At 40.9% G+C, this 20339-nt stretch overlaps 3 protein-coding genes across 4 annotated transcripts in view; 2 read left to right on the forward strand and 1 right to left on the reverse strand.

Annotated features, from left to right (window-relative positions):
- Positions 1 to 445: 445 nt before the first annotated feature.
- asip2b (agouti signaling protein, nonagouti homolog (mouse) 2b) lies at positions 446 to 6132 on the forward strand. Of its 2 annotated transcripts, none has more exons than XM_072440374.1 (3): positions 446 to 737; positions 4865 to 4938; positions 5327 to 6132. In XM_072440374.1, the coding sequence occupies exons 1-3, from the start codon at positions 632 to 634 to the stop codon at positions 5495 to 5497; spliced, it is 351 nt and encodes a 116-aa protein (XP_072296475.1). In that variant the 5' UTR covers positions 446 to 631; the 3' UTR covers positions 5498 to 6132. The 2 variants fall into 2 exon arrangements, with proteins under 2 accessions (XP_072296475.1, XP_072296476.1); XM_072440375.1 differs by having other exon boundaries at positions 5330 to 6131.
- Positions 6133 to 6603: 471 nt separating this feature from the next.
- On the forward strand, positions 6604 to 10942 carry LOC140356350 (V-type proton ATPase subunit d 1-like). Its single transcript, XM_072441224.1, has 8 exons — positions 6604 to 6883; positions 6977 to 7148; positions 7704 to 7882; positions 9290 to 9369; positions 9765 to 9842; positions 10090 to 10266; positions 10351 to 10428; positions 10781 to 10942. Exons 1-8 carry the CDS (start codon positions 6754 to 6756, stop codon positions 10940 to 10942), a joined length of 1056 nt encoding a protein of 351 aa, XP_072297325.1. The 5' UTR covers positions 6604 to 6753.
- A 399-nt stretch (positions 10943 to 11341) lies between these two features.
- Positions 11342 to 20339, reverse strand: part of LOC140355830 (uncharacterized) — a 29933-nt gene continuing 20935 nt past the window's right edge. The window contains exons 50-74 of the mRNA XM_072440473.1: positions 20128 to 20301; positions 19852 to 20053; positions 19589 to 19743; positions 19129 to 19241; positions 18226 to 18307; positions 18027 to 18164; positions 17795 to 17957; positions 17614 to 17729; positions 17318 to 17464; positions 17004 to 17111; positions 16825 to 16935; positions 16459 to 16617; positions 15994 to 16155; positions 15070 to 15232; positions 14816 to 15003; positions 14606 to 14698; positions 14295 to 14505; positions 13935 to 14116; positions 13625 to 13722; positions 13234 to 13418; positions 12967 to 13166; positions 12730 to 12895; positions 12547 to 12656; positions 12032 to 12157; positions 11342 to 11485 (exon numbers count right to left, since the gene is read on the reverse strand). Coding sequence (XP_072296574.1) covers positions 11342 to 11485; positions 12032 to 12157; positions 12547 to 12656; positions 12730 to 12895; positions 12967 to 13166; positions 13234 to 13418; positions 13625 to 13722; positions 13935 to 14116; positions 14295 to 14505; positions 14606 to 14698; positions 14816 to 15003; positions 15070 to 15232; positions 15994 to 16155; positions 16459 to 16617; positions 16825 to 16935; positions 17004 to 17111; positions 17318 to 17464; positions 17614 to 17729; positions 17795 to 17957; positions 18027 to 18164; positions 18226 to 18307; positions 19129 to 19241; positions 19589 to 19743; positions 19852 to 20053; positions 20128 to 20301 — 3696 coding nt within the window. The remainder of the gene's footprint in view (positions 11486 to 12031; positions 12158 to 12546; positions 12657 to 12729; positions 12896 to 12966; positions 13167 to 13233; positions 13419 to 13624; positions 13723 to 13934; positions 14117 to 14294; positions 14506 to 14605; positions 14699 to 14815; positions 15004 to 15069; positions 15233 to 15993; positions 16156 to 16458; positions 16618 to 16824; positions 16936 to 17003; positions 17112 to 17317; positions 17465 to 17613; positions 17730 to 17794; positions 17958 to 18026; positions 18165 to 18225; positions 18308 to 19128; positions 19242 to 19588; positions 19744 to 19851; positions 20054 to 20127; positions 20302 to 20339) is intronic.

Below are 20339 nucleotides of genomic sequence, written 5' to 3' on the forward strand. Positions count from 1 at the left end.
TCTCACGACAAGGCAATAGAAGAAGTCCAGACATGCATTAGCTGCATGATATTGGCTTTTATGAAACGTCATTCAATTGAATAAGGGACAGAATAGTTTCTTCCAGTGCTCATAAAAAGGTGAGGTCATCTGCAAATGTATTAAAAGGCACTGACTCTTGCATGATTTGGCAAATTGTGAACTGTAAATCTCTGTTGTTGTTGTTGTTGTTGTTGTTTTCATTGTATGTATGTTTCACTCAAGCCGCGTATCATGTATGTCATGTAGTGTCCGTGTGAGCGAATAATGACTATGATTATGACTCTTTCGTTTGGCCTATGTTGAAGCATATGTATTCTAATCTAAAATATGTACTGTTTTTATTTCACACTGAGCATGTTTCTTAATGGCAGAAACGATGGCGTTGCTATGGCAGCCGATTTACATCCTTCGTTGTTCTCGTGGGCGGCGCAACAAGCTCGCGGGTCAACTGTGGAGTAGTTTATAAAAAGGTCTTCACAGAGCCTAAACCACATGAAAACACACCAGGTGAATCACGGAGCTGGTGCAGGGTTTATTACGTGGAGAATCCAGTCATCGGCCCAAGATCCGCACCACACCTCGTGTCTGAGCTTCAGAGTCCCTCATCGCGATGAGGAACGTAGCAGGAAAACACTTGTGCTTTTTATTGCTCGCCTTCCCTTTGGCCTTTGCAGAGTACACGAAGAAAGACACCAGGACGACTGAAAACGACACGGGTGAGTCTTTTTAGTGTGTGCGTGCGCGTGTATATATATGTATCGCTATATATATTGCTCCTAATATGCATGAATCATAGTCTCTTCTCCATGGTGTTACTGTATGATGGAGCAGATTAAAGCACTTTGGAGCCATACCCGCTTGTCAATGTCCAATCTCGTCAGTTCTCGGAAGCTAAGCAAGACTAGACTTGGGGGACCGCTGGGAAAAAAACAAACAAACAAAAAACTTACACTACAGTGGAGCACCTGTGTCTGTAGTGTAATTTCTTGTGTCCAAGAGACTTCAACCATTTTGCCTAGCATTAAATGTGCAGTGAGCAGGAGGGGCTCATGGTGTAGAGTGGCAGACTCTTCAGTCAGTCTGCCCCAGGGCAGCTGTGGCAACTGTTGTGACTTACGAGTGTGGAGTGAATAAAGCACCTTGGTGTGTCTTGAGACATGGAGGTCTCATCGGTGGACATTCTGATCTGTGTTGGAAAGAATATCGCTATAAGCCTGACAATTGTCAGCAAATAGTTGCCTGACCAGCCATTCTCAACACGTTTTGACAGACTACTGGAACAGAATGTGGAAGGGACTGGCTGGTCAGGTAAAGCAAATAGGTGGATGGTCGTACTTTGGCTTATGTGTAAAAGAAGGTTGTTTAAAACAACAATGACTCTATTATTGTACCTTGTGTCACACAAGAGTCCATCTCTGTTGTTTCTGTTATCTCTGAGGTAATTCCGTCTAAGACCAACATAAGACAAGAGAATAGTGCGGGACAATGTTAAAAGAATGAGAGAATCCAAAACTGCAATCTCTTACTTATTGAAAGCTGTGTCAGGATGTTGTGCCTATCTGGGCATTTTAAGATGTGTTTGCATATTATATGTTAAAAGTCCCCCGGGAAAGTACTACACATCCCACAATGCAACAGGGTTCATTGTAGTTCCTTAAGGCCCGTATGCCGTGTGTTTTTCCATTACTGGTTTTGCCATCACTGTGTGAGGAGCAGAGCCCAGATAACCACACACACACACACACACACACCCTCGCACCTTTCCTCTCAACCCATCTGTATATAGACCTCCTCCTCCCAATGTTTGATCCCCTCAATAAATGTTCAAAGTGTGAACTGGAGTTGTCTGTTCCTTCTGACCGAGGAAGACTCAGCTGAAGATTTATCAATAATCAGTGCATACCGGACGCACATAGTATCGCACATTATATATAGTTTAAAGTTAGAGGAAACACAAAATAATTATTTCATTACTGTGTGAATATGCTTTGGATTCTAGAAGGAACATGATCACATAGATAAGATCTAAATATCTACTGTAGTAGAGGCTCAAATAAAAACAAACCTTTTGTAGTGGGATGGACACAGTTGTCACTGGCTGCCTTGTGTCTGGTAAAAATCACCATCACCATCACCATGCTGTGCCTAAACATTACAACTAAAATTACAAATTAGGGAGGGACTCAACACCGAATGAAGAAAAGAGAATGCATCTTAAGCACATGCTTGGTTATAAGCACTATCATCACAAATAAGATCCCGTTTGGGGAAATGTGTGCATTACAGGTGAGAGACGTGTTTTGAGGGCAGAGTCACGGCTTTGGCCTCTATATGTGCACCTCTGTTGCCCAACGGACAGGGCCTACACAGAGTAGCAGCCCTGTAATGGGTTTCATGTCCAGGGTTTCAAGACACTATTTTGCACGACCCGTAAGTTGTACCTTAAACCTCCATTTATGTTTAAAATCTCTTTTTTAACAAAAATGCACTTAGATTAGAGCTCAAGCCGGGGACCCACAGGCTGAGAGAGCATTCCGGACGTGTTTTCCCTCTTTCCTCTTGGGCTCTGAGCTGATGGGCACCTCTTGGGCTCTGAGCTGGTGGGCACCTCTTGGGCTCTGAGCTGGTGGGCACCTCTTGCCCTCTGAGCTGGTGGGCACCTCTTGGGCTCTGAGCTGATGGGCACCTCTTGGGCTTTGAGCTGGTGGGCACCTCTTGGGCTCTGAGCTGGTGGGCACCTCTTGGGCTCTGAGCTGGTGGGCACCTCTTGGGCTCTGAGCTGGTGGGCACCTCTTGGGCTCTGAGCTGGTGGGAACCTCTTGGGCTCTGAGCTGGTGGGCACCTCTTGGGCTCTGAGCTGGTGGGCACCTCTTGGGCTCTGAGCTGGTGGGCACCTCTTGGGCTCTGAGCTGGTGGGCACCTCTTGGGCTCTGAGCTGGTGGGCACCTCTTGGGCTCTGAGCTGGTGGGCACCTCTTGGGCTCTGAGCTGGTGGGCACCTCTTGGGCTCTGTGTTGTAATGTTCTGATCATTCCCAGCTTGTGCTGTAGTGGGTGGTCAGAGCCAAAGAGCAGGTCTGATCCCTGTGAGTAGGTTTCCTATACTTCTATTTGGAACTTCCCGTCCTCTCCTCTGATAATGGAACAATCAGGAAAGGCCAAACGGTTCTCCTCAGCGTCTTCTCTTGTAAACCTGATAGTCAGGTCCACAGCATTGATGTGCTCTGAGAAGGATTCCAGCTCTTGTTTCTTGATTGTCACAATGTGTCATCCACGTTTGATTTTATTGTTACTGTTGATTCTTAAAATAATTCAGCCTCTCTATATAGCAAACCCAGTCTAGTTTAATAGGCTTTTTACATAAATTTCACCTGGACTTTTTGGAAAAAAAACGTGATAGTGAGACTGGCCAAACTACTTAAATGGGCTTTGACATCAGAGATTTATTACAAGACTAAGTAAGACTATTTATTATTTATTCAGTATTTATTAAGTAGGTTAATTTACCTAAGAAAGTACACATTTTATGTATTTCTTTTTTCAGATATAGATAACAAAGTTCTTAATTAAAAAACACAGTGTTACTGAACCAGATGCTTTTCCCTATAAAATTGAGGAGAAATCTCTCCTAAAGTTGATGGAGGGATTCAACAAAATTACCTCAAAAACACTTAATATCCCCCTTGTCTTTGAGGGCTTCTGGACATAGTCTTACATGACTTGATTTTGTTTTTCAGTAAAGGACATGTTTATGTTCTGATGAATCGGGTTCATATTTGGATTTGAACCTCATGAAGCAATTGTCTAGCTGTAGATCTGCTTTTTGGACTAAAACAGATTTTCCCATTACGTTCCAAAAGCCTTTTGTGATTGATTCTGAGGCATAAAGAGGCCAGTGGGACCATTAAAGCTCAAGGATGGAGTCAAACTTGCATCATGTTCAGTAAATTACATTTGATAGATTAGGCAGGTGCATTGACACCTCTCATGATTTCAAAATAACACTGGTTTATTGTTGTTTCCTAAAGAAGGATACATTTGGAGTCATTTGAGACATAATAGCATCAGTTGTAACGCAGCCTACTTCACAAATTGTCCTCAGGAATTGACCGACTACATTTGCACAATGTATGATAAAAACAAAACAATTACATTTTTATCACATTTCATTTACCATTTCCTGCTTGAAGATTTGATCAGAAAATAAGCCTGGTCACTGTAGATGGTCACTATTATTTAACTTCACTCCTAGTGTATGTCAGACCTCTTGGCACACTACAGGCACATCTGACATGAGCTTCTATAGCACAGATGGTTTACGTAATCTGAATCTGTATCCATGATGCTGACATGATACTACATGAGTCGTTTGGTGTCCTCCTGATATATTATTAACGTAGACCATTTTGATGACGTTCAAACACAAGGCCATGAAACAAAAGATAGCCTGCCTGGTTGTCATGTGAGCACACATTAGCGTCCCTCTTGTACTAAAGGATTTTTAGTCAAACTAAATGATGCCTCGGATCTTGAATCTGCCCACATAACAACCAGACATTATGGGCTATCTTTTGTTTTATAAATACTTGTCCCCCTGATGAGCACTTGATTGCTATAAGTTTTCTGTACATTGTTTTTACCCAGACCCTAGAACCCAGACCCTCCACACTTTTTTATTTTTATTTGGAGAATAAATTAGCAGAGCAGTTTATAACTTTGGATGAGAAATATCACAGGAAAAGGATGTTAAAGAATAAAATAGACATTGAGGCCAGTTTATATGTGTCTTAATAACTTATTTTATGTTTCATTGCATTTTATTAAATGTGTTTCTTTTGTCTTTAGTTTGGGGCCAAGCCAAAAACAGACGACTCTTTGCAAGAAGAAAAATCATTCTACAGCAGGAAAGACCTGTCCCAGTGAGTATTTTTGCTGAAAATGTTGTGAAAGTACAGCGGTCACAAGCTTGTGTATATGAAACCTACATTTTAGATCTTAGCAAATACAACCATTTCCTCATATTTCTTATACTTTACTGACATGTTAAAAATTCAACAACATTTTTCATCAACCTCCAATACACTGCCTAAACTCCTCTGGCCTGGGTCAGATTCTTGGGGTGGGTAAAGACATAGACAGTAACAGCCACTAACTCTGTCTTACATTTGAACAAAGTGAGTGATCCCAGGAATGTGTATTGGTGTGTGTATATATATATATATATATATATATATATGGTCAAACTAAACTTCAAACAGCAGCCAACATCTTTGTAGGTTAAATCTTGATGTGGTGTTTGGTGTCCAGCAGAGGCTCCACACGGCCCTCCTGAGCCCTCCTCGCCGCTGCAGTCGTCTGATGGAGAGCTGCTCCAGTCGGACCCTCTGCTGTGACCCGTGTGCCTCCTGCCGCTGCCGCCTCTTCAACACCATCTGTCACTGCTGGAGGACCAACCCCCTGTGCCTAAAGAGGACTTAGAGCACACCACATCCCGATCTTAGGCCTATTTGGACTTGGTGTATAACTTTATTATATATTATAATAAGTTGTTGTAGAATAAAATAACTCGATGCGTTTCACATCATACATCAGTACATCATATTTATCATATTTATATTTATTAACATATAAACAAAAACATTTGGAAAACTGGGCCTTTGCTTTGAGTAAAGGTAGGACTGAACGAGTGCAATCAGCATCATTTATAAAATAATACACTTTCCTTATGCCATTTCACGGTAAAGGCATAGTAATGGAATGGAGTAACATGCACATCAGTTCTTACAATACTACAGCATTGTTTATAACACACAGGCGTTTGTGCCATGTTTATTTAGCTGAAATAAAGATCCACCATTTTATTTCTTATATTGTGGACAAAGAAACTACGATAAATGTAATGTACTGATGTGAAACGATGCACACATCCAGTAAATATAATGTTATTTTGACCAAACTTCCACGTATATGGAAGTGGTTTGGGTTTCAATGTCTATCGAACATACCATTAATATCCTCACTTTGCAAAGAAATATGTGTGCTGCAAATACACTTCAGACTATGAATTATATTGACATTTCGGTTCACACTAGTGACAAATCTAGGTTGTTTTCCATTTCAGATACTTGTGAAAGTTAATGTATTAGAGGATCAGCAGCTTTGTTCATAATAATCTTACAAAAACTCAGACAATAAACATGTTATTGTATGTTGTCTGTTTTCTTACCCTCATGAGCCAAGATAATGTTTGAAAAGTCATGCACAAGTCTGGTCCTCTCCCCCAGAAGAAGCAGATGAATATGTTTGATAAGAATTGGTGAAGCATTTTATCTATTAAGTCCTGTTCAAAATACTTTTCTTCAAAGTTTAGTTCTTCCTTTAAATAATGAATGGCTTATGATTATGTTAAATGTCCTCTTTTTAAATCACCTCATCTGTTTTCTGGTTACAAGTGTTCTTTATTAAGCCATAATGTGAAGTTTACAGTATATACAGTAAATATTCAAATATCTGCCACATCCACAGAGATTTGTCCTCTGATGTCCGGCCAACAAACCAATGAACACAAGAGACACACTGTTTCCTCAATGCGGTATAAATAGTTTTAAGGATAGAATGGAAAACCTCTGAGTTTTAAGGAAGTCAAGAAGATGCGTGACTGTTAGTTGGGGGAAAGCGGAAGTTAATATTGTATTTAAATCTAGCTGTTCTAACTGATAAGTACATTTAGCATCATGGCAGTATGTCCAGAGCTCATCTTCAACACGGATCATGGATATTTGGAGGGTCTACTTCGTGGGATGAAAGCTGGGATCCTGACACAGAGAGATTATCAAAACCTGGCACAATGTGACACACTTGACGGTAAGGTGGTTTTGAGTAAATACTGCAAAAAAAAACAACAACAAACATTGTCATTTTCTGTAAGGTCTTTTAATATGATATCCATTATTGCAGATATTAAACTCCACCTGCAGAGCACAGACTATGGGAAACTTCTGTCCTCAGCTGATCAGGACCTGTGTGTGTCTTTGATTGACTCCAAACTGAGAGAGAACCTTGCTTCTGAATTCAGTTGTCTGCGCTCCAATGCCCTGCCTCAGCTCTCCACCTTCATGGACTACATCAGGTAGACCATTTCTCTAAATATCTTGTGGCGGGTGATTTATTTAGGTTAAATTGTAAAAAATAAGAAAGGTGTGACGGGGGTGCAAGCAGTGAATTGGTGGTCCAAAACTCATCTCACTCACTGTCCATTATTTCAGGAAGTATGTATTTAAATCTGTCTTATTCATCTCTAGCACAAACCCTTTGGCAAATTGTTAAAATTCACATGAATGCATATCAGTTTTATTCAGAAAGTGAAGTAAAGCTTCGTCCAAGTTAAGACAATTAAATATTGTATTATCAGCTCGGTTTGATTTAGTCACAAAGAGCTGTTTTTACAAGATTGAAGGGCCTGGGTTTGTGGACCTCTACCTTAAAGAAAAGAAAAGGCTGTAAGATAAAGTAATAAATCATAACTAAATACAAATCTCAATCCTACTGGTCAAGGGCCATAGGGTTTACAAAATAATTTGTAGAGAGAGAGAGAGCTCCCAAGTCTGCTCTGAGATACTCCCTTTTAATGTAATGTCTTAAGCGCATGTAATGTTTCTGACCAGATCCATCTGTGTTGCCATAGCTACAGTTACATGATTGACAATGTGGTGCTCCTGACCACCGGGGCACTGCGGCAGAGAGAGGTGTCGGAGCTACTGCCGCGGTGTCATCCACTGGGCCGCTTTGAGCAAATGGCTGCAGTGGGCATTGCACGCACTCCCACCGAACTCTACTCCACCATCCTGGTCGACTCCCCTCTGGGTAAGAGCACAACAGTGAGTGGTGTCAGGGTGACATACTGTAGGCTGGATTACACATTTCATTCAAATGTAGTCTTCATGAATATATTTAAGATTGTCCTCGACATTTGCCTATTTTTCCTCAGTTTGACAATTTTGGTCATGTCATAAAGACCTAATGTTACTTCCTGGTTGGACATGAGCAGCAGAACAGAACTGTTACCCAGCAACCATACAGTAAACAGGGACCACAATCCAGATACATTACAAAGAGTTATGATAGGACAAATAATAATAGCTGATGACACCTTTATTTTGTTAAATTACACTTTTTTTCTTTTTTGAGCCCATATGCTTTATCAGACAGGAAAGGTGAGCGTGAAATGGGGGTGAGAGAGAAGGGAGGACATGTCCATCTTGTCCGTCTGTGAGAGTCGGATCTCTCCTTCACTGGAACTCCTCCAGGTTTCTACGCTTTTTTCCCAAAGAGGTTTTTTTTGTAGTTTTTCCTGGCCGAGAAGGAGAGTCTAAGGACAGAGGACCCTGGGACATCGTCCCTCGCCACCACAGACATTGTCTGACTCCATCGCCACCACAGACATTGTTGATTCGGCCCTCAGAGGCGACTGTTGTTGTAATTGTGGGCCTTACAAAAATAAATTGATTTGATTTGATTTGATTTGACATGCTGTAAATTGTGTGAGTCGGGATTTGGACTCACAACACTGTGGCCGGCTGCATTTGGACAATGTGTGCATGTGTGCTGATGCCTAACCACTCAACCACCGGGCAGCAGGTGTCTTAATTTTCAATGGAATGTCACTTATTGATAGGGGATCCTGTTTTAGTTCTACAAATTCTGACAAATTGCAACTTGATTGATGTAAAACTATGATTCATATTCATCCTACCAAACAAAATAATAATAATAATAATTAAAGTGCATATGACAGCGATCCTTTCATATGCACTTTAAGACTTGTTATTACAGAGTTTATCAGAGTAGGTCAATTCTTAGATACTGTATATAAAAGCAATTGTAACTGAATTCCATCAATACTTCAAAATGGAATATCAGATAGACCGTGTGATTACAAATTAAGGATAGTTTTTTTTTATACACAAAGAAATTAAGAATATGTATGCCTGTACTGTTGTGTCCTTGGGCAAGACACTTTGCCCACCTGTGTATAAACGGTGCTTTAGTGAATGTTTGCTGGTGGTTGAAGGGGTAAACAGTGCAGGTGGTCAGCCTGACATCAGTCAGGCTGACCAGTGCTAAAGAAGCATACGACCAGTAAGACTGAAGAATGAAGTAATAATTGATCAATCTAAAGTGACTAATACAGTATTATTAGAAGTATAATGTAATATTAATATTAATAATATATGTAATGTAATCATTTAATTTACATTTATTTCCTGTTAGGTGCATTTTTCCAGGACGCTGTGTCTGAGAGCAGTCTGGATGAGATGGAGACTGAGATCCTGAGAAACAAATTATACAAGGTAACTCTTTTAACTAAACTCACCGCGTTAGGCCTTTATGAGAGCTGTAGTGCAGGGTTAACGAGCCACATCAACTTAATGATGATGACCTCAAAAATGCAAGTAACTTTTTATTCACTATCCTTCACCTTTATGAAAAAGGTCAAATGTAATCATTTTTGCTTCATCCACATCCTTTGTTCCATGTTGTTGTGGACTTTCTGAAAGCAGCAGGTCATGAATTGAATCACAATTTCCTGTTTAATGTTTTATAATGAATTGTAGCAGATCATTTTACCACCATGTTTCATTGTGTCATTATTTGTCATTGTCACTGTTTTTTAACTGCTGGTGAGCCCAAGATAAATGTCTACCATGAGAAACAATACAATTATTATTATTTGTTTATTCTCAAGGCGTATTTGGAGTCCTTCCATGCATTTTGCAAGAGCATCAGTGGTGCCACTCAAGACATTATGTGTCCTGTTCTGGAGGTACAAAGCTTTAATTATACTCAGTTCAATAGTTGGTGGTCAAATGTGGGTGTGTATTATGATGACTACATAAATAATTAACATAAAACAATTACTACATAAATAATTAACATAAAACAACCTTATCTTAGCATCACAAATCATCTAGTTTCATTTGCATTTTACATGCATTCCAACTTTGATTGTGTTGCGATTATGGACAATAAACATACATTTAAATAATAAGCTACTTAATTATTCCTTGCAGTTTGAGGCTGACAGACGGGCATTCATCATCACAGTGAACTCCTTTGGGACAGATCTGACCAGCGCAGACAGACGTGCGCTTTATCCCACTTGTGGTAAGCTTCACCCTGAGGGGCTGCAGCTCCTGGCCAAGGCCGAGGACCCCGAGCAGGTCAAAGCAGTGGCAGAGTGCTATCCCGTGAGTGCACAAACTCCTATGGCTCATCAATTAATGTCATATTTATTAGTTTATGAGTAAACTTAGGGCCTACACTTCTCACAGGAGTATAAAGTGGTGTTTGATGACCCTGAACCAGGAGCTGATTACAAGAGCTTAGAAGACAGATTCTTTGAACAGGAGGTAATGATGAGCCGTACACATGAGCATTTGCTCTGGTTATATTCTTCTACCCACACTATTTTGCTAGATTTTTGTAGGATGTATCTGTCGGTAAAGCATTTTAAAAGATGTTTTTTTTTTAAATCTTTCTTCTTTTTTCCCCCATAATAGCATGTTTTGTGACCATGACTAATTCAAGTCCAATTATCTTGGACTGGAGCTTTGCACCAGATGTATTGCAATTTCCTGCAGTTGTTTGTGAGATATTACCATGATAACGTTGTAACCTACCTGGATGAGACGGCACAATTCATCCAGTGTAAAAGTAAAGGGGCTAACAAAGTAAACATGTTTCTGTGTTTGTTGATTGTAGGTGAAGCTGAACACCTTGGCCTTCCTGCAACAGTTCCACTTTGGAGTATTTTACTCCTATTTCAAACTAAAAGAGCAGGAGATTCGTAACATCGTATGGATTGCCGAATGTGTCACACAGAGGCAAAGGTCAAAGATTAACAGCTATATTCCCATTTTCTAAATAAATATTGGAATAATATACAATAAACAGTCCACAAGTACACAACAAACACTGGAAAATGTACAGAAAATAGTACTTTTACTTTGTTACGTTGTATCACTGATGATGATTACTGACAGTTAAATATATTGTCAGTGTTACAACCACAATGTGATGAATTCACAGTTATTGGCAGGACATTAAATGAGCAGTCCAAATTTATGAGTGACTTACTATGTATAACATGGAAAAGGCAATACAAAATCAGTGCAGATGATCTTTTCAGTGGTGTGAGAGCCGAGTCAGCTGATAGGAGTTGTACAGCTCTGCTCTTTTCATCACATTTTCACTGAAACAACAAAGGCAGAAGGTAAATTAGGAAGAGACCATGTCTCAGACTTGAGCCACTGTGGACATATTTCAGCTGAACTCACTGCACTGGACCGGTATCTCCAGCGGGACATAGTTCTGATGGCAAACATGAGCAAAAGAAGATGCGAGACGGCACGGTGCTTCTCTATGAGGACTCCTCTGGCACACTGACAGGAACGTTCCGGGATCCACCTGAGAACATGATAAATATGTTGTGAACTTACAAAGTACATTACTACAGTGACCTGTTACTACTAACTTGCTTTTACCACTACTTTTTGCTGATACAAGCGCTACAAGTGAAGTCCAAAGTTTTAACTTATTCTGAGATGTAACACGGTAACTCTAGAGACAAAATGTTTTTCTTTCATAAATTAATCAATTGAGAATAAACCAATAAAGTATAAACATGAGTAGCATCAAAGTAATGTACCAGGAAATGTCAAGTTGCCAAGAATCATGCAGATTAATATGTCCTGATGTAAAAGTCTCAACAGGGGCACTGGCCCACCAACTATTTAATGTGTACATTCTCACATTATGTGCACATTGCAAAAAAGTTCCAGTACAATCCATAATCATATGTGTTTTATTTAAACATTCCTAAAAAGCCATAACCTTCAGAGCTCACAATGCCTGAAGCCTGACGAAGTAATGCTCATGAACAACTTTGTCTGGGAGTCATTCTACATGACAGCTGTATGTAAATAAACGAGCTGAATGTGCTCCTGTACTTACCACCCTGAAACAGGAACTGAGTGGAGAGTCCACAGAGGAGAACAGATAGTCACAGCTCACTGGGCTCATGGCACTGCTCAAAAACAGCTCCTTTTTAACTGGAGTTTCACTGCACTCCGGCGTGATCTGCAGAAAACATGTGTGTGTATAAAATGGAATCAGGTTGATCAATGGGTTAACCAGGAATAGATAGTGAAACAGAAAGAGGTTCTTAAAATGTGTTGAGCACAAGATTCTGATACAAAACTAAAAAAATAAATCTGAAAGAGAGCCCCATTGCATTGTTTTTCTCTCTAAGTGGAATGTTTGCTGAATGTTAAAGATGATTTCCATTTTTTGAACTGAAAAGATGATTTTACAAACCATTGTTGAAACAAACATACCGTAATTGTTGACCCTTAACAATCCACTACTAAAGCGCACACGTCTTGTATAAAACATGGATCTAATCATCGATCCATTACACTTTACTCAATTTACTATATAACATACATTTTAATTCTGATCCCTCTCACCTTCCAACTGGATAAAAAGGACCTATGATTTTTTGCATAAGCTCCACTGGGGAGGACAAAGTCATTTCCTGCTTCATTGTCATTGGTTCCCATGAGACCAGTGCTTGTGCCTTTGAAAAAAAACAAATTTACAGTAATATACATGTTTAAAATAGTAATAATCGTCTGGATGTTCAGTCCTACCATGCAGCCACCCATCCAGAGTTAAACTGCACACCTCAGTTGACAGGTCACATGACACTGATACTCCATTGTGATTGGACACATCTATAACCTTTGCTGTTCTTTTGACAAATACACCATCACCAAGAAATGTGTTTGTCAGAAGACTGTGGCAGTTAACTTTCACCTGCACAGAAAGATTTATTTTAGTGCATGTATGAGGCGTGCATTTAAATAATGTTTATGTGTAAGTATAACCTGTCCATTTTGTTGAATGGAGATGTTGTTGTTATTCATTTGAATAAGGACAAAGAAATTAGAACTTGGGTTTAAAATCAACATGAACAAGGGATCAGTGCTGACGCTGCGGGCAAGGAGCAGTGGACAAGAGTGCGGCAGCTCAAAAATATGACCATCATATGTGATAACAAACTGGTCGGACACCAGTATTGCTTGGTCTGAAAGAAGACAGGACAACTGATGTTAAGTGTTTTTTCACCACACGATCTATCTTATGTAACTTACATATGAAGGGGCTGTCCATTATTTTTCTCTTGAGGCGATATAACTCAGCGGTAGGTCTGATGAGGGCCAAGAATTGCAAGGGTTTCAAGAACCACTCCTCCAAGATGGCCTGCACCAGTTCAGCCTCATTAGTGCCGGGCCAGTGGAGCTGCGGCAGGGGCACGGACACAGACACAGAGCACTCCCTAAAAACAACAGGGTTTACATCTCAACATTGAGATAAATAGGCCTCTTGAGGCATAGTTTAGATAAAAATTGTGGTACTGAGCAATGCACTCTACCACAGTGGCTACTAAACAATAATAAATGTATTTCTGTGACTGAAGTAGATAAATGGTTTTAATAATTAGCGGGTATTTTCTATACTTAAGGTCTCAGACACGTCCGGTACCTGGGGCTGAATTTGTAGACAGAGGTGAGTTGTTTCCTGACTCCAGACAGGGCCAGGGCCAGTCTGCTCTCCAGCCACTGGTACGACTGCTGACCTGCCTGACATAACAGGGAGAAGCCACTTTAAATACACAAGTACATTTAACTTGAACAAATGTGTACAAGCATGATAAAGGTTTTATACTATTAAACAATATTATACTTGCCACATGATATAATTTTGGATGACACATTCTTAAAATATTTATTAAATCCTAAAACATAATTTTATCATGTTGAAAAAGTCTAAAAGATAAATGTATTTTTCATACCACATCTAGAGTGATACTAAGTCCAGTGACACAGAGCCGGACCAGGGGCAGGAGCTGAGGGCTGTCCACCGGGACCACCACGCCCACTGTCTCAGTCCACACAGACACTACCTCCCGCCACAACGCCTCCAGCCTCTGCCCCTTCACATCCTGATACACTCCAGCCAGAGTGGCAAGGGGTCCTGGGATATGAAGACAGGACATCTTTAGTGTACAGTCAAAAACTGTCAATAAACACATGTAATGAATGAAAGCATTTTTGGTCTGAAAACCTCAAGAAACATATAAGACAGAGGCAGACACACTCAGACATACAGAGCCAACGAGGATAAGAACACAAGACAGAGGAGCACGACTTACTGCGGAGCTCCTGTTGCCCGAGCAGAGATGCATGCTGCAGTAGACTGAGAAATTGTGGCAGGTTTTCTGTGAGAAAATGACGAGCTGTGCTTTTCTGCAACTGCACCAACAGCTCTCTGTCAGCTTCCCCCAAAGACAGCAGCGCCTCCAGTCTCTTCAACACATGAAAAGGCATTGTACTGAACTCCTGGGCAAACTCACTGTCCCTACACTATGGAAACAAACAAAAAGATATAAGTAACAGCAACAATTAAATAGAATTGAATAAAAACACATTGAACCCGCTCATTGTGTGTTAAAGGCTTATTTACCTGTCGTCTGAATTCATTCAGAAGATTCTGCAATGTTTTAACCTTCTCCAGTAGCTTGCCCCTCATTTGAGAAGCCCAATACTGTACATGTGCCTACAAAATAAAGGAGTACAGATCAATTGATTAAACCTAGGATATATTTTCTATACAATTATATCAGTAATTTACAAAAAAAAGATACATTCTTAATTCTATTGCTATTAATGATACCTCCACTGAAATTAAACTCTCCAAACAGCCTTGTGCTTTGAGTGTTAGCTTCCGATTGACTGTCCCAACAGACACACTCCCCAGAGGTCGAGCTTCATTGGTGCCGTCTTTTCCCTCCACGTTTAAAGTTATACTGTGATCTTTCACCACACATGCCTGCACACGGATATCTTGGCTGTGGCCTGGATCTACAACAAAGATTTGCTTGAGTTAAAACTGTGTATAATCCTCATGTGTTGGCAATGCATATTTACCACTCATGAAACCCGCTGTCGTCTGAAGACATCTTCCTGCTAGAGTGCTATTGAGCCACACTTTCTCTCTTCGGTCCTGTCGGGCTTGTAATATGATGCCAGCACCTCTGGTCCAAGTCTGAGCAGTGCCCCCCACTTCAATGGACCAGTTTCCAAACCTAGACTTTACAATTCACACCAAAGACACTGTATATTGAAGTAAAATCACCTGCCTGTTATTCATGATACCTGGTAGTTAAGCCAAAACCAGCATTCATTGCTATAGCAAGTTTAGTTTACATTGAGGATTTTCCCCACTTAACAACACCTGCTGTTAGTACAGGCCTCACTAAAACTGTGGTAAACCAAGTTGTTTAGGCCAGGGCCACCTTTAATAAAAGATAATAAGGAGAGGGTCCAATTCTGGGCCTCTAAAACCCTGAAACACCCTAGAGAGGACTTTTAGAAGCATCTAGGAATCACATGTAGCTTTATTTTTAGGTTGATAAAATGTCAGAAGACAAATTGCGAGCTTTACCTTCTTGTGCTGTGTACAACTGAGTAGTGCTGACTAGTGAAGAAGGTACAAGGGGAAAATAGCCATTAGTGACCTTGCTCAAATCCTTGCCTGTGTTTTCTGCTTCAGCATTGTGGACAAAATGTTCTTTTGAAGTCTGATGTATCCCACTCAAACAGGAGCTACTATGAGGACTAGTGTTTCTAACTATACTCGTCAATGGGTACAATAACCTCCATGTGATTTCTGTTTCTGCTATTTACCCATCAGTGCGAACTAAACAATAACCATATTTCAAGCTTTCCCCATTCTTCTCTATGTAATATAAATTCATGGCCAACACATACACTTCTAATTGTACACTTTATGCTCCTTTATAGGGTATCTGACATGACATTGTGCATCACGTTTGAGAGTTTTTCTTTTACCTCTGAAAACAAAGAGATGTTGGTTTTGTGCGTCGATGAGGAGTTGGTGAGAGCTACTGTCACACTGCATTGATGAGGGTGCTGTGTCAGCGATAAACGTGACTGAGTATAGAAGAGCTCATCTCCTGTGTTCACTCTATGGGAACCAGACCACGACAGGCCCTGCAGAGAGAGTATTTATACCAACAGATCCACTTTTCCTCTGAAAACATACAAACCGGATACTTGCCAAACAATTACATCAATATTCTGACCAAGATCATTCAAACTGTATCAGTCGCTTATTTCAAAGTGATATTAGTTGTAATGACAGCAGTACTTTCGGCGTGAAATGGGGATGAGAGAAAAGGGAGGACATGCAGTGTCTTTTTTTAAGTTAATTTAATTTAAATTCTATATAATTATTTCAAAAGTACATTTAACCTCTGTTATATTGTATATAAGCTATGAAAATGATTAACTCACAGGCTGAGGTGGACAGATGCCGAGTGACAAGGTGTGATCCAGTCGGCTCCTGAGGTTTGTTTGTATCTTGGCCAGAAGAGAGTGAGATGAACAGGGAGGAGGAGAAACCCTGTCCAGCCAGATGTTCACCTGAAGACTATGCAATCCTCTCTGGCCTTTCTACAAACAACAGAGCAAAAGGCAAACGATGAGTCAATAATGATTTAAGAAGTCCCATGATGTTTAAAAACTTAAAAGATGTTCTGGACTGAAGGATTGTCTCAAGAATGTGAATTGTAGGTTCAGGAACAAACAGCTGGCCAGAGTTAAGAGGAAAAATAGTACCAGATCCTTTTCGATTAAAATGGTGTTTAAACTGGGGATTACCTGATACTTCAAGCCTTGCTTAATGCTCCTGTGGTCCCATCGTATCTCTGCATTCTGAGAATATAAACTACCCTCTTGAACTGCAGACAGGCAGCCTTTGGATAGAGACGCCTAAAAACACACACACAAAACATGTAGGACCATAAAGAGTGGGCCTAGATAGAAGTGATTTAACCGACCTGTTGTGAGTAGAAAACGACACACGCCTGCCCCCTGCTGGAGTTGTACTGCCACTGTCTGTTAAGGTCCAGAGAGACATTGACTGATCCATCCCACAATAATAGTGTCTGCAACACAATCACAACAATAAATCTGTAAGGTTAACTGCAGTGTTAAAAATAGGACTTTATTGTCATTTTTCTATGACACATAAAAAGGTGTTAAAATAAGAAAAATAACTTCTTTATGTCATTTTCAGTCATTATGGGACATAATTTAAATTTCTTCCAGTTTCTAACAAAAATACAGTTAAAAAGATGAGCAATAGTATAACCTGTTGGCTGCTACGCTGTTCTCTCATTGAGCTCCGAGACACTGAGGAGAAAGAGAGACGACTAAGCTTGGACGAAAAAGGCTCCTTTAGCTCCAGCTTGGTCTCATTCACCTCCTCTGACCTGCTCCACAAACTCAGCATCCGGACCTAAAGAAAGTATCGGTAGATTTAGCATTATTATTTGATATTAAAGTATAATTTACGTACAGTAGAAATGGAGGACAGAACTTGGAGAAAGACCAGCTCCAACTCGAGAATGTTACTCTGCCACAGTAAGGTTTAACAGTGTTTCTGACCTGCTCAAGTTGTCCAAGTCTCATCCAGTCCAGTGAAAGGCTGTCCATTCTTCCTTGAGGAAAGCGCTCCAAAGTTAGATCCAAGTTGGTCCAACGAGGAGCCGAGCTGATGTGAACTGAAGAAAGCGGCTTTAGCTTAAGTTCACTGAAGAGTTTGACCAAGTACTAATGATTTCATTACCCTTTACTGTGTGATTTCCCATGTCCAGCAACGGAGGAGCAGAATAGAGCCAACTTAGGGAGACCTCCTGGTTACCCCACAATGCTTCATGCTGAACCTGGTAGCTCCAGTCGCTCCTTTCATACACAGTCGTCAATGTGACCATCCTGGGCAGTGGCTTTAACTGCAACACAAATACTGTTAAAATTGCTTTTGTTAATGTATTATAATGAATTAGAATGAGATGTAATACCTTAGGGTAGGAGTGTTTCAGCTCTAGAACCTGTCTGTATCCACTGTCAAGGGCTGCCAATTCTCCAAAGGCCCACAGACGCCTCCGACCCGAAAACATCTCCAGTAAACTTGATATACTGGACTGGGACTGGTTAAGCTAAGCACAGCGCAAACAGCTCAATGAATACTCTTACATATACATGAATGTGAGACTCTACCTGTGTTCGGACACTGAGATGAGATGGCAGATACATCAGCATCCTGGGGATCTTCTGCACAACTTTGAGCATCAGGTCTTTACTGTAGAAGAAATGTGAAATGTGACAGCTGTGCATGATAAAGCACTGTTGAGGAAATACTATACAAATTCATAACAAAACAATTTATCTCAAGGTGCACTATGTAACTTCTGGTGGCCCGTCTGCAATCTGCTTGTCTCCTTAGAGATTCGAGTAATTGCTTTTCCTGGAGTGATCCACTATTTAAATGGAAGCAAATAGGTGACCTCCCCTCAGAAAAGAACATAGCAGTTTACAGACTGCACCCCAAAGCAGAGTCACAAGACCAAGTTAATGCTGCAGGCAGTGGAGGCAAGGAGCAGGCCGACTTAGCTGGAGCACAGAGCAGGAGCAGGATGATACTGGGAGCTGGACGACATGAGGAGCTGGAGCAAGACAAAAGTCCTGGACATACAAGGAGCAGCAGGTAAGTTGATATCCAAAAGCGAGTTAAAGTACAAACGCGCAAAAACTCAGGCAGGACTACCGAACGTGACGGAACTATCCAGCCGAGTGGTGGTGAGAAGACCAGTCTGATACTGCAGGTGGATGCAGCGCAGTGAGAAGCCGGCCACGCCCCCTGCCATGCCCCCTGCCATGCCCCCTGCCATGCCCCCTGCCATGCCCCCTGCCACACACATGCCCTGCTGGAACAAGAGGGGGAGAGGGAACACACAAAACTAAACCATAACACATAGCGCATCTTTTAATGAGTTACATGTTTGTGAGCTTGGGCTTCATGTTTTAATTTTTTTTGTTCCACTTTTTGGTATGGTTAATATAACACATTCCCCATAAATACATTCTGTGTTCTTCATATGTAGCTGGTCTGACTGAAATCACCTGTGAGGGAGCTGGTGTCCCTGGAGGATCAAAGCCATAGAGGAGCTGAGTTCAGGATTCAGCGCCATAGAACACCGGAGCTGGGACGCGGTCAGTCTGCCCCACGCCTCCATCTGCAGAGATTACACACAATATGCCCAAAATAAACATGCCCACATTCAGCACAACACATTGTTGTATTTACCGTATTTTCCGGACTATAAGTCGCATCTTTTGTCATAGTTTTGGCCGGGGTGCGACTTATACTTATATTTATACTTATATACTTATACTTATCCTTATACTCCGGAGCACCTTATATGTGATATTTTTTGTTATTTTCACACGCAACCGCATCTCATACTCCAGTGCAACTTATATGTTTTTTTCTTCTCTATAATGCATTTTTGGGCTGGTGCGACTTATACTCCGGTGCAACTTATAGTCTAGAAAATATGCTATCTGATAACGCACAGCTCACCTGAAAGACAGGGCTGCTCTGGCTTTGGACAGTGTGCCTCAGAGTGACCTGCATCTCTTTAGATCCTCTGGTCACACCCATACCTCCAACATCCACCATAGTCACCATCCTCCAGTCATGAGAGCAAATATCTACAGAAGCACTGCGAACAGGGCCTGCTCACAAGAATATTACACTATTGGAACATTTGAGGAGGAAAATACAAACGTTATGTAGATGTGTGATTAAGAGTCAGTGTGTAATTTCATCTTTAATGAAAAGACCTTTGAAATGAGCTGCCACGACAGTCTCTAGTCTGTGTTGTGCTGTTTGGTTCGATGCTGGTGGGACATAGGTGAGAATGGCAGTGAGACGCCCAGAGGCTGCACTGACATTGAGGCCCGAGGACAGCACTTTAACCCCATCCACAGTGAGCTGAGCTTTGGACTGAAGCTGAGGGAAGTATCCATGAATGGTCAACAGGCCCTAAAGAAATAAATATAATATATAATATAAACAATTAATAAATTCATGACATGAATTTCTTCACATTTCTGTACCTCTGTGATGACAGGCACTCCTCTGTCCTGTAACCAGGACCAACTGTGCCACACAGTAACTTTAAGCTCTTTGACCAATTGCAAACATTTCATTTTGAGGTTTATTCCAGTGTGTTTACTGTCAAACCAGGACTGAAGCATCAGGCTCTTCCCTTCACCAGATTTGAGCTCCACCTGCAGACACTGTCTTGGGTCAGTCTGAAGTGCCCTGT

This window comes from Eucyclogobius newberryi, unplaced genomic scaffold (assembly GCF_026437365.1).
Source record: "Eucyclogobius newberryi isolate DKJ021-1_F unplaced genomic scaffold, fEucNew1.0.hap1 SCAF_12, whole genome shotgun sequence".
Classification (NCBI taxonomy): Eukaryota; Metazoa; Chordata; class Actinopteri; order Gobiiformes; family Gobiidae; genus Eucyclogobius; species Eucyclogobius newberryi.

Coding starts and splice junctions, on each gene's coding strand:
- asip2b (XM_072440374.1), top strand. CDS start 632: ATGAGGAACGTAGCAGGAAAACACTTGTGCTTTTTATTGCTCGCCTTC. Junction 738..4,864: donor GACGACTGAAAACGACACGG/GTGAGTCTTTTT, acceptor TTTTGTCTTTAG/TTTGGGGCCAAGCCAAAAAC. Junction 4,939..5,326: donor AGCAGGAAAGACCTGTCCCA/GTGAGTATTTTT, acceptor TTTGGTGTCCAG/CAGAGGCTCCACACGGCCCT.
- LOC140356350 (XM_072441224.1), top strand. CDS start 6,754: ATGGCAGTATGTCCAGAGCTCATCTTCAACACGGATCATGGATATTTG. Junction 6,884..6,976: donor ACAATGTGACACACTTGACG/GTAAGGTGGTTT, acceptor CCATTATTGCAG/ATATTAAACTCCACCTGCAG. Junction 10,429..10,780: donor ACAGATTCTTTGAACAGGAG/GTAATGATGAGC, acceptor TGTTGATTGTAG/GTGAAGCTGAACACCTTGGC.